Source organism: Pleurodeles waltl, chromosome 1_2 (assembly GCF_031143425.1).
Source record: "Pleurodeles waltl isolate 20211129_DDA chromosome 1_2, aPleWal1.hap1.20221129, whole genome shotgun sequence".
NCBI lineage: Eukaryota > Metazoa > Chordata > Amphibia > Caudata > Salamandridae > Pleurodeles > Pleurodeles waltl.
Genome location: NC_090437.1, coordinates 101939502 through 101952051, shown reverse-complemented (window position 1 = coordinate 101952051; position 12550 = coordinate 101939502). Strand labels below are relative to the sequence as shown.

At 43.1% G+C, this 12550-nt stretch overlaps 1 protein-coding gene and 1 long non-coding RNA gene across 4 annotated transcripts in view; one reads left to right on the top strand and one right to left on the bottom strand.

The window, feature by feature from the left end:
• The window catches only part of PIGG (phosphatidylinositol glycan anchor biosynthesis class G (EMM blood group)), a 990222-nt gene that overhangs the window by 855564 nt on the left and 122108 nt on the right, over window positions 1-12550 (bottom strand). For all 3 annotated transcript variants that reach the window (XM_069236721.1, XM_069236724.1, XM_069236727.1), the window contains exon 4: window positions 2783-2971. In XM_069236721.1, the coding sequence (XP_069092822.1) occupies window positions 2783-2971 (189 nt within the window). The remainder of the gene's footprint in view (window positions 1-2782; window positions 2972-12550) is intronic.
• The window catches only part of LOC138297295 (uncharacterized), a 170342-nt gene that overhangs the window by 56645 nt on the left and 101147 nt on the right, over window positions 1-12550 (top strand). The window lies entirely within an intron of this gene.

The window sequence follows — 12550 nt, the reverse complement described above, 5'->3', positions numbered from 1 at the left end:
AAGGATTTTGCAAGCATTAGTTGTATGATTCCATGCACTCTGGGGGCTCCTTAAAGGACACCCAGTATTGGCATTTCAGCCTTTTGAGGTTTCCAACATTGTGGTGCACAATAAAGTCTCTCCACACAATGAATACTGTTTACAGTACCCACTTCTGTAAACATATTAACTTTACTTCTCAATATACGGTCAAAGAGTGTCATGGGATTGACACAGATTAAAAGTAGGCTATTTTTATTTGAACTGGCACTCACTATTTTGTCTTTCTCTCTACAATTGTATGGGTATTAAACACTGCCCTCAATGAGTGTTTCATATATATACACACACCATTATATATATATATATATATATATATATATATATATATATATACATACACACACACATATATACACACACATACACACGGTGGATTGTTAATTTGAACTGTGCTCCCTGTAAAATGCATGCTATGGCCTCAATGTTGCATATTATGCTTGTTTTCAACATTTAAATGAGTTTTATGGGTGGTGGCAGTAGTAATGGGTGATTTGTCTCCTGAGCTATTTGGTACTTACTGTCAGGTCTCTAATGTCACACTAATTCACAGAGCAATATGTGTGAAAGTGAAGCTTGGATGATGTCATCAATGATGTCATTTGAGATGTCATCAGTGTTGTCATAAGCAGTGCATGGTGGGGGCACAAATTAAAGTTAAATCTATTAACTATAACTGCTGATTTTCAGTGCTCTTTTAGTTCAAAACACTAACGATGTCACAGAGATTCACCTAACTATAACGTTACTTTAATCTATGATTTTTTCAGTGACTAATATATTACAAACTGGCAGTTGCCAGTAGGTAGTTATAGTTGGGGCCTAATTTCCATAAGAAAAGCACTTTTTCTTTTGCAATAACTTTGGCGTCATTTGACAAATCTTCATAAAATTTTCAGAACTAATATGACAGTCAGTTCAGCTGTACTATCCTGAAAGTTTGAGTGTGATCCATCAAGCGGGGGCCATAAAAAAAGGGGGAGGGTCCCAAAATGTGTGTTCCCCATTCATTTTCCCATATGGTCTTTAGACACACCTATAAGCCCAAACCGCTTAACAGAATTACACCAAATTTGTCAGGAAGCTAGATCCTGGTGTGCAGACTGTTCAGTAGTTTCTGAGATATTAAAGGGGAAACTATATAGATATCTAGGGACGCGGATCCTCCGTGGATCCAACTGTCCCTGTGCTATCTGATTGACTGCCAACACTTCAACAAGGAAGTGTTGGCAGCCATTTTGGGACTCTGTTTCAGCAGAGTCCCGCAAAAACATTAAAAAAATATATTAAAGGGGCCAGGTTAGGGATACCCTGAGCCCCTAGCTTTGGTCTGGGATCTCCCAGCATTATTATTATTATTATTATTTTTTTTTTTTTTATCACAGCAAAATCTGGCCAGGATCATTCGATTTCGCTGTGATTTTATAAAAACTGTCTCCTGAGTTTAAAAAGGCTTCGGCCCCTGAGTGGGCGAGTCTTCGGGGGCATTGCGGGTTAGAATAGGAGAGGCAAAGTCCTCTTTAATATATGTGGGGGGGCCCATGTGGCCTCCCCGCCACCTCAGAGACTGCCATCTCCCCACGGCAAAATTGAATGAAGAAGAAGGGCGGCGCTGCCCACTCGTGGAGCCATACATGGCTCTGATGAGCGCAACCCCCCAGGGCCGGGTCCTGATACCTCCTGAGGTGCCCACCCATGGGAGGTAACTCTTTGCATTTGCTTGGCGCGAGCTGAGCTAAAGCAAACATAAATCCGCTTTCAGCAAGAGGGAGCTGTCAAATGCTAAAATGCGTGTATTGAAAGAGATGGAAACACTACTCCCACAAGCAGCTATTTAAAGCAGCTGCCTGCTTGCGGGAGCAATGCCAGCTCCTGCAGGAGACAGGAGCCGGCTGGGACGGTGGAGGCCTTAAGGTTCCCTCCGCGGTCCTGTCACTTTCGCTCTCTTTCTCTCTCTTCCATCCCATAATGAGATGGAAGAGACAAAAAGAGAGATGGTTATTGCAATGGTCCATCCATACAATGACTTCTAAAGCATCATACTAGTAAGATGTTTGCTATAAATGTTATAGTTATGTAATGTTAAACATTCATTGTGATGGAACATTTACATCTTTTTCCCCTTCACCATCTTTGGATTGAATGTCAGAGATGTCTGGATACTACACAGTAAGGAGTCATCCGAGGCCTCTTGGTTCAGGTCTCAGACCCTCATACAGAAGGTTCGGGGTTCCAGTCTAGGTGTGTCAATTGTTATTTCTCAGTCTGAAATTCTTTTCACAGAAAGGTGATCTCAGTATTTGTACTTCTCAAGTACATTTTTTTCAATAGGTCAGAACATTTTTTCATTCTAAGTGGCGCAGGGTTGGGTGGGTATTGCTTCTATTTAATTTCTTGAGAGGCTTAGATGGTGGAGCAGGTACCTCCTTCATTCCTTATTAATTCCCCTTTGTTGGATGCCATTACTGATAGTGTATCCCATTTCTTTTACCTTAACTCATAGAAATCTGTTGCTAATAAAGTGATTTTGATGAAGTGAAGAAGCTATATAGTGCTTACTATGATGACTGGATTATGGCAATGTCCCTGTCGTCCAAAAACGAAAAGGTTGGGTATTTAGAAAGCATCTGTATTCTTTTAAAGCTATGCATGTATTGCAGGTTTTGCTCTACTACAGCTTTGACAACATTAAATTACATTGACATCCTGCATCAAAGTGAAGAATAAATGGTATGGGATTTACCTTTGAGAGCAAACTAGTGTGGATTTTCTTAAACACATTATCCATTTCAAGAAGCTTTGGACCCACCAATGGGCTATTAGGTCCACTCAAATGACCAATGTGATCCAATCCAAGGTAATGAAGTATTAATAAATCCCAATCTGATCTCTTTAATACATCATCCAAATGCCTGGTTACGTTGTTATCAACCTTAAATTGAAAAAAGAACATTTATGCAAACTATAAGTCATACAATGTTTTCAATCACATTATTAAAGCAAATAATTTTTTAAAGCAACTAAGCTGTGGGCGCACAAGGCAAAAGGTCAATTAGCAAATTTCGAACTCTGTGCTGGTGATGCACATCATACGTTTAGGTGAGGTATATGTCACTTGCCGATGCCACAAAGGCAACTCTTGATTTGTAGTAGAGCAGTATCAGTTACAAATGTATTTATGAGCTGAGGAAAGTACAAACAGAAGCAGCAGATCTTACTATACACTATGGAATGCTAAATGGGACCAACTGAGAAGCAGCATTATAAAAAGGTAAGAAGACTTGGCCCCACAACCAATTAAAATGCGATATAGCATCAGAAGCCTCTGTCTACCCCCACAGACAGCGTATAGAGGTACCTTTAGATTTGATGTGATTAAAACAATCAAAAACTCAAAAGCAGATGCCCCATGTGAGACAATATCAACAATCAAGAATACTACTAGAGACATATGAAAGAACTTAGAATTCAATAACGAACCATGCTACCAAAATCAATTCTGTTCCTAAACCAATGATTCCTATTATTCACTTGTTAATTACCTGGATTCCCCTCATAACGCAGCTTTTTCAAGTATCAATTTACCTCCCATTTTAATTGGCTTTTAAAGTCCTTTCTAATATTCATAGAGCATGAACTTTAATACGTTAATTAAAGAACAATATTGCTTTACCACCCATTGCTATTTTGCATTCAATTTTTCAGATAAAATTCAGTGTTCAAATATGATGCTGACAGGGGATGTGGCCTGGTTGACCGAGATGGTGGTCGCTCCCAAGTGAGTTCCCAGTCCGTACCCAAGGAATTGGGCTCATCCTGTTGCTGGTGCAGGATACAGGAAGCCCCCAGGGACACTTAAACATCTGGGGGCATCCTGAGTGATTGCCATTGTCCATTCTTGGTGGAGCACCCCCCATTGCATAACTCCAACCCTGCGGCATGTTTTTTTTGCACTTAAGCAAGATGGGGGCCTCTAATTCACAGTGTAGGAGCAGGCCCAATGCCTGAGCCATGAGCTGCTGGAGACTCTTGGTTGCCTGCGCGCATGTGCTAGAGTTGCCCCTCCACCACCCTCAAGCAGAGTGCCTCAAAGTGTGGAACCAGCCAGTTGGGTGAGCAGTTGTGGTTGGCTGCAAGGTGATGCTTGTGGCTTGCTGTGATGCGACCTAGGGACGGGCACAGTATGCTAAAGTCACTGTGAAGGGGCACCTTGGACTCTTCCAGAGGGCTGGCTATGGAGCAGCTTGGTAGCAGTGGTTCAGACCAGGTACTGGGTCACATTTACCTGTGGCCAATGGAGGTTGTGAACTGGTCCTGGGGACAGCTGGGGGAGAATGAAATGGAGCCTCTGATTCTATGTGTCCTCAGGGTACTTAGAAAACTGCACAGGTCACCATTCGAAGGTTTAGGAAGTGAGTGCCTCCGGATGGGATCTCATTAATTCCCCACAGAACATGATACAGGTTAGAACAGTCAGCACAGACCTTGGGCCCTGAAAAGCTTTAGGGCTTGTGCCCCACCCTCACCCCCTGTTGGTCCTGGACAGCTGGCAGTGGCCCTGGAATGGGAGCATTGACGGAGTGCGCCAATTTAATGGGTTTTGGGTGGCTTTCACTACATGAGGCCTCGAAACCTACAAATGCTCCAGAAAGTGACTGCCCTGCCATTGTCAGTCAAAATTAGTTTACTTAGACCGTTGACCTTTAAAAATGTCCACATGGAAAGCCTGAATAAAAATGAGATTCTCAGTGGCGGCAGCCAGGCTCTGGAATAAGATGCCGGGTGGCATCTGATAGGCAGATTCGTTTATGACGTTTCACAGGGCGGTTAAAACCTGGCTGTTTTCTGCCGTTTAGTGTATTCCAGGGAGTGTCTCCTGTGGGACTTTCTTGTATTTGGTTGCCTTCCGGTTTCTTCTCTCCTGCCTTTAGCGTTTTGACACCTGTCTGGTTTAATGCGCTTTATAAATGCAAAAAACAAATTCAAATCCAAATACACATACATAAGAATTGTAAAGTCATTGTTCGAGGTAAAACATTACATAAAATTGCATTAACATTGTCAAACGTTTGTTCAAAATAAATGAGGTCGGAGCATAAATCATATAGGATGTCCCAGGCACATATGACAGCAAGATACTCAAGTCTTGACTAAAACTTCATTCACTAATAATATAATTCGCCCCAAGGCACAAGCTACATCAAGATACCACATATTTCATAAAAACGTGCCTGTTTGCCATCTTTCCCTGATATCATACTTCTTTACATTTGGCCTCAATAATGTTTTCTGTTGCGCTAAAAAAACAAAGACAATCTAATAAAATATGCATTAGGTCACCATTCCTTCTTAAACCACATTTACAAATAGTATATTCTTCTATAAGAGATCCCTGGGCTTGTTAAGTTAAAACTGGGTTGACCTCACATCTTAGTTTCAAGAAGCACAGCCTTAGACATGCATTCAATAGGCCATCTTCCCTAGCAAAGTTTTTTTTGCTAATTCTTACTGTATCTGGCAGACTCTGTCTTATTGTTAATTTATTACAAAAGTCACCCATCCTTACCCTAACATATCTTGCCCAATTTAATACACTGTTCATAATTTTCTTTTTACATAGTGTAGATATTTTAAGGTAATCTGCATTGTCTATTCTCATCCAGAATTTTATAGTACCTGCAAGGCTGAATAGCTCCATGTTGTTACGCCAATCTCAGGCCTGGCGGCTTGGACCATAGTGGACGGTGGCAGGGACAGTAGCGTTTTTTACATATCTGCCCTCTTTGAGATCCCAATTTGTTTTTCCACTTATGCAGAACACCACAGCTCCGTACTGGAACTGTGGTCAAATCATTCCTTGATAAGCTGCAAATACGGGCCTTAGAGAGGGTCCTCCATACACTTTATCCCCCCACTGATAAGGCTTTCGGCCCAAGGTTTCAAGGGGCTCTTTAGATATTAAGGTCTTCGTTAACCACATCCTCAGATCCTTATATCTACCAACTAATTCAATTTTAGTATTATTTTAGGAACCTTATTAAATGTTACCATCTTTTTCCCCAAATGGAAGCACTTTTGTTTTCTAATATTTATTGTTAATTAATTTCCTATAACAGCAATTTCAAAAGACATCTAGCTTTTCTCTTTAGCCCAGTTTCCGTCAAATGCATAATGACTAGATTATCTGCATAAAGACAGCAAGTCAGCAAAAAATGAGGAGAAAACTGGTGCCAAAACACAACCTTGCGTAAAATCGTTCTTAATACACATTCTCCGTGAGAGAGACCGATCAGTATCAAATTCAACTTGTGCCCAAATTCTCTATGTATTTCCTGTAGGATTAGGAGTAAGCCATCTTGTAATTCATAATTTCTTAGTGCTAGAAATGGGGTTTCTAGTTGGCAGTGGTTTGCACCCTCAGTCTAGTCAGGGTAAGGGAGTTACACAGCTAAGATAACCCCTGCTCACCCTCTTGGTAACCTGGTACGATCAGTCCGGGTTCTCTCAGAGGCAATGTAAAGTATATGTACACAAACACACACACAGTAACACAGTTAAAACACTACACAAGGACTTCACACCAGTTTAGAAAAATAGCCAATATTTATCAGAATAAAACAAGACCAAAACAACAAAAATCCAACAAACATAAGTAAAGATTTGAATCTTTAAAGATTAAACCTTAGTATAGCACTTAGCAACACATTAGGTAAAACTGGGGCTATCACGGCATCCTGACAGTCGATCCCAACAGTCTGATGCCACTCGTGAGGGAGTGTGGGCTGGTCACAGAGTTGCACAGACCCCAAGTACAGTACAGTTGAAAACGATGAGGAAAGAAAGACGTTGCACGGAGTCGGGAAGTTGAGGTGTCATTGGTTCCTTACTGCTATTGAGGAGGTGACACTTCGGTTCCTTACTGCTAGGCAGGGGAGGCGAGGCGTTGGTTCCTCTACAGTTGCAGGGGAGGTTTCAATTCCTTATGACTAAGCTGGGTCGATGAATCAAGCAGGTTAAGATGCAAGGCGTTTACTTTGCTGTGTCGTGAGCACACCACAGAGCCAGAGGTGCTGCGGCAGAGTAAGAGTCGAATGTCATGGGCATCGGTGTCACAACACTCTGGACTCACGCTGTGGCTGGACTTTGGAGGTCCTGCGGTGCCTTTGGGCTTGCAGCGTCTGTCGCAGTTGTTGCACTCAGTGGGGACTACGGATCTGGAGCAGCCAGCGGCACGGAGTCGAACAGCGGCACTGGTTCCAGAGTTGCTCTGGAGTTGATGTGCTTGGCTGCTTCTTGGATGCACCAGAACTTGCTCCTAAGGGCCCAGGAACTGGATTTAGCACCACCTGGCAAGTCAGGACTCACAGCCAGAGAGCCCAGGTCCTGGCAGATGAAGCCTTTGATGTTCCTGAGACTTCTTAACAGGAGGCAAGCTTAGTCCAAGCCCTTGCAAACCTTTCGAAGCAGGATGTAGAAAGCAAAGTACAGTCCTTTCACTCCCAGGACAGAAGCAGCACGCAGTAGGCCAGCACAGCAAAATAACAGGCATAGTGGCAGTCCCTCCAACAGCATCCAGCTCTTCTTCCTGGCGGAATGTCCTCAGTCCAGAAGGATTCTAATTTTGTGGGGTCAGAGATCCAGTGCTTATACCCATTTCTGATTTTGAAGTAGGCAAACTTCAAAGAAAAGTCTTTGTGGTGCACAAGACCCTGCCTTTCCTGCCCTGTCCCCAGACACACTTCAAGGGATTGGAGACTGCATTGTGTAAGGACAGGCACAGCCCTATTCAGGTGGAAGTCAGCTCCTCCCACCACTCTAGCTCAGGAAGATCCATCAGCCTGGTTATAGGCCATCGGGATATGCAGGACAGGCCTCAGCTCCTTTTGTGTGACTGTCTAGAGTGAATTCACAAACAGCCCAACTTTCATCCTAACCCAGGTGTGTATTCCACAACCAAGTAGCGGCACAGAATGGTTAAGCAAGAAAGTGCCCTCTTTCTGAAAGTGGGTTTTTCAAACGTACAATTTAAAAAACAACTTCAGCAAAAGATGTATTTTTCAATTGTGAGTTCAGAGACCACAAAAACCAAATCTCTACCTGCTCCCAATGGGAAATCACACTTAAAAGATATTTCAAGGCAATCCCCATGTTACCCTATGGGAAAATTATGCCTTGCAATAATGAAAACCACATGTAGTAAGAGGGAAGGTTTGGGCCTGGTAAGTGGGTTCACTTGCAAGGACGAAATGGCAGTTTAAACCTGCACACACAGGCACTGTGATGGGAGGCCTGAGACATGTTTGTGGGGCTACTTATGTGTATGGCACAATCAGGGCTGCAGACCCACTTGTAGCATTTGATCTATAGGCCCCGGGCACACCTGGTATACTATACTAGGGACTTACTGGTAAATCAAATATGGCAATCATAGATAAACCAAACCCAATACAATTTTGACAGACAGCGAAGTGCCTAGAGTCCTTAAGCCAGAAAAAACAAAATGCAGCACACAGTCAAAAATAGGAGGTCAGAGGCAAAAATGTGGGGAATAACCCTGCAAAAAAGGGCCACTTCTAACAGTTAGGGTTTCCCACAGTCTGGCCCGATCAATGGAGTCAAATGCAGAGCGCAAGTCCACAAAACAGTAGAGCCCTTCCATTTCAATTCAAACATTTTTTTAGATAAGAACAACAAACTAAAGCAATAATCAGCAGTGACGTGTCCCTACATAAAACTGCCTTGCTCAATGGGAATTATCAGATTTGTTTCTGCCGACTCTTAACATCTCCAAGAGACCTTGGGAAGATTTTCCCACCCAAATCTAACAAGTTTATTTGCCTATTGTTTTTTGGATTTTTTGAAAGGGGGAGGAGGTGAAGAGGCTGATGCATCTTCCTTTTTTTTATATATGGGTGTAATCACCACTTCTTTCCAGCTGACCGGGAAAATTCCTGTCATTAAGATTTTTTGAAAGAGCAGGTAGAGCAAGCTAGACCACAATTCATATATGCTTTCACTAAATCTAGTAGACTGTCCTGCCATTGAACTGCCAACTGACTGAGAGCCTACAGATCCAGGAGAACCAATGGGAGCCACCGGCTGCACGTGCTGCTTGCGACCAGAAGGAGCCCTGTGGTGGTAGCGGGCTGGGGTGTGCTCAGTGCCTTGGTTTGCAGTTGAATTTTGTTGGAATGCAGAAGGTCTAAGGCCGGTGTTAGGAGTCACCCCAATGTCATCCTAGGTGACTAAGACTGAATGCACCAGTTTTGGGGAATCCCTGCTTGAAGTGGAGATGCCTCTTCCCTAGGCTGACAGGGCCCTTTGAGTGAATTGCGAGATCTGGTGGACTCGGATATGCTGCCCAGGGAAGACCACCATCCAGTTTTCATGGTGTCACTGACTTCCTAAGCTTTCATATGACTGCTGCCCACTGATCTCTGGGCCCAGATGCCACACGCCTGAAGCTCGGCAATGTGTCCTGAACTCTCTATTCTGAAAGACTGCTACAGGTTATTTAAATACAACAGTGAGAGGGGCTTGATGCCAGAGGCCATGATCACAGCCCCACTGTCTGAGGCCATCATAAAGACAGGTGAAGTGGCCCCAATTCAGTTTATCTGTTCCCCAGACACAGGCACCATGCCACAAACAATTGAGACCATGAGAGCTGTGTTAAGGACAAAGAATGGAGAGGTGGGATTGGATGCAACTCTCCTCCATCAGGACCTAAGTAACATAGTTGGCCGTTTCGGAAACTGAAGAATGTTTTCCAAACATTAGAGTATTGCGCCTGATTGGTGAAGGCATCAAGTAGTTCAGTAATTTATATGCATGCAATATGAAGTTCAGTAACCGAAGACCGGCATTAGATGGCCTAGTGCTCTGTGGCATAACAAAACTTGAGGGGGGCCCCCCTGCAAAGTACATGGATGGCCCCCTCCCAGTGTACTGTGCTGAGGTGGCCACGTGGAGCTCGGTGGCTTCGGGCCCTTTGTTACACCACTGCTAATGCTTAATGTTCAGGCAGTTTATGGCCCATTAACAGGTAAAGAACACCTTCCACAGCACCCATTGTATTAATAACTTGACAAGAACAATATCTTTTATCTAACCTAAGACCAAGTATTCTAGTAGAGAAGAAAATAAATGTGTGTGCTTTTTCTCTAGGTAAAGGAATCTTCATATATTTTGATATTCTCATATAAATATTACAATTTTTTCATACTGCTATCACCAGTAAATGATGACTTTCATGAAATACATTATCTCTGACATGCACAGAAGTGATGCAGGAAATTTCATAGCCTTATTCTGTGCTATGATTATCAAGTGATGTGCTTTTGCATGTTTCAGATTCACATAGTTTCTCCAGTTGCCCAAAACATTCAAAACATTTTTAGGTTTTGCCTGCATGCACTTGCGTGGTGTGCTTGCAAAATATTTTGTGAATAAAAAAATAAATCTTGAAAGAGGCCCATTACTTACCTGAACCTAACATTGTCTTAGTCCAATGTCACTCTAATTTACAGACTTCTGATTGGCTAGCATGTCGTCTGCTTTCACTTCCTGCTCTCTGCCGCTTTGCATCCATGCAGTCGTGTGGAGCCAGGACCAAGTACTCCTTCTGGTCACTGCCATTGGCTACTGGCCAGTGTACTTCCACACACTACTCACTCCGAAGGTGCCTTTTTATGTTATTTGTTACCAAGTACGACATTTGAATGCATGTGCAGGCTGTCTTCTCCCCAGCATGTTAAACCCCCACCATTGTTTTTAACTACCTCCATTTTTAACCCACTATGTTCTCCTCCCTGTTATCTGATGTTTTACCTACCCTCACCCCTGCTGCAGCCACCTCCTGCACCCTCACTCTGGTCCCCAAATGTTTTGGAATGCTTTACATGAGCACCATTTGCATTACATCTTAACACTTTATTTTTTCTGCAGGCCGCCTGCATGTTAACTAACCGACCCATCCCGCCCCCACTGAAATTGTTTTTAACAAACCCCCACTCCCTGCTTTTAACCCACCATGTCCTCCTCACTACTCCGCTTCTGCCACCTCCCACACTCTCACACATGTCCCCAAAGGTACAGTGTTCTACATAAGCACCATTACATTACTCCTACACACTTTTTGCAACTTTTTGTTTGCATACAGGTGTAGGAAGCTGGCTTGGTGTGCGGTGGGTACCCAAGGTACTTACACCTTATACCAGGTCCAAGAATCCCCTATTAGTTTTGTGTATGCAGTGTCTAGAAGCCAGATTCTCTAAAGGTAGCTGTAGATGAGGAGCCAAAGCTTTTCTAGGAGACATGCAAAGCTCATGCAATACCACTATAGTCACACAGTAGTCACACACATGAAAGAAAACAGTCAGTGTTACAAAAATAAAGGTACTTTATTTTAGTGACACAATACCAAAAAGTACTTGAGAGCCAAGTCTCCAATAGGAGGTAAGTAACACTAATTGTATACAGTAGTTACCAGAAATAGTAATAGAAAGCGATAGAAAACAGTGTAATCCAGTTAGACAATCGTGACCCTCAGGGGAGCCCAAACCATATAATAAAAAAATGGAATGTGAACACAGGACCCCCACACCTAGGTAAGTGGAATGTGTAAAAAGGGAACTGGGGGTACTAGGAAACCCCAAAGGTAAGTACCACAGTGCCCCCTAGCAACCAGGAGAAAATGAGTATGTTTGTGGATTTTCCCCAAACCACCCAAAAGGAAGGAAAAGAAGTAAATGCAACACCCAGACAAAACTGCCAGAAACCAGCGGTGGATTCTTGAAGAGGAAGGCCTGTGGGAGAAAGGGACCAAGTCCAGAAGTCACAGAAGAGTCCAGGAGGAGTAGGAGCTACTACCCACCCAGCTGTGGATGCAGGAGTTGGCCGACAGTGAAGTGAAGAAGGTCAGTACTGCAGCCGGTGAAGAGGTCCTGAGGGATGCAGACGACATCCCACACTGGAACAAGAATTGCAGTCGGCAGTTTAGGCAGTGTTGCTCAGCCGGTCAACTGCTGTGCAGTATGTTTAAAAACATTGACAAAACCAATAGATTTAACATAGGCGAACCCTATTGACTTTGCCAGTGCTTGTGTCTCTAAGTGGTGTTTGTTTCTTTACATATGAGAAATGAAGAATGCTGCTGATTGGTACATCAATTTGTTTGAATCTATAGGAGTAATGTTCTGTGCACCATGGTTAGTATTATAGTAACTGGCAATGTTATGACCTATCCATCTCAACACTATCTAAGCCTAGGATATCTAAGACTATCTAGTTGAGATAATGTGCATCAAGGTGCACAATTTAACTCATTTACAAAAATGCAAACTGCTACCTTCAAGTGATAGCGGTTTCATTTGCATGCTTGCACATCTGCTCACTCTATCGTGTACACAGATTCTGCTGCCACACATGGGGGATGGATAATTACGGGGAATATTGCTTGTGACATACCCCAGTCATGGACTTTTTTTTAGGGGTCAACAAGGGTTGCTGT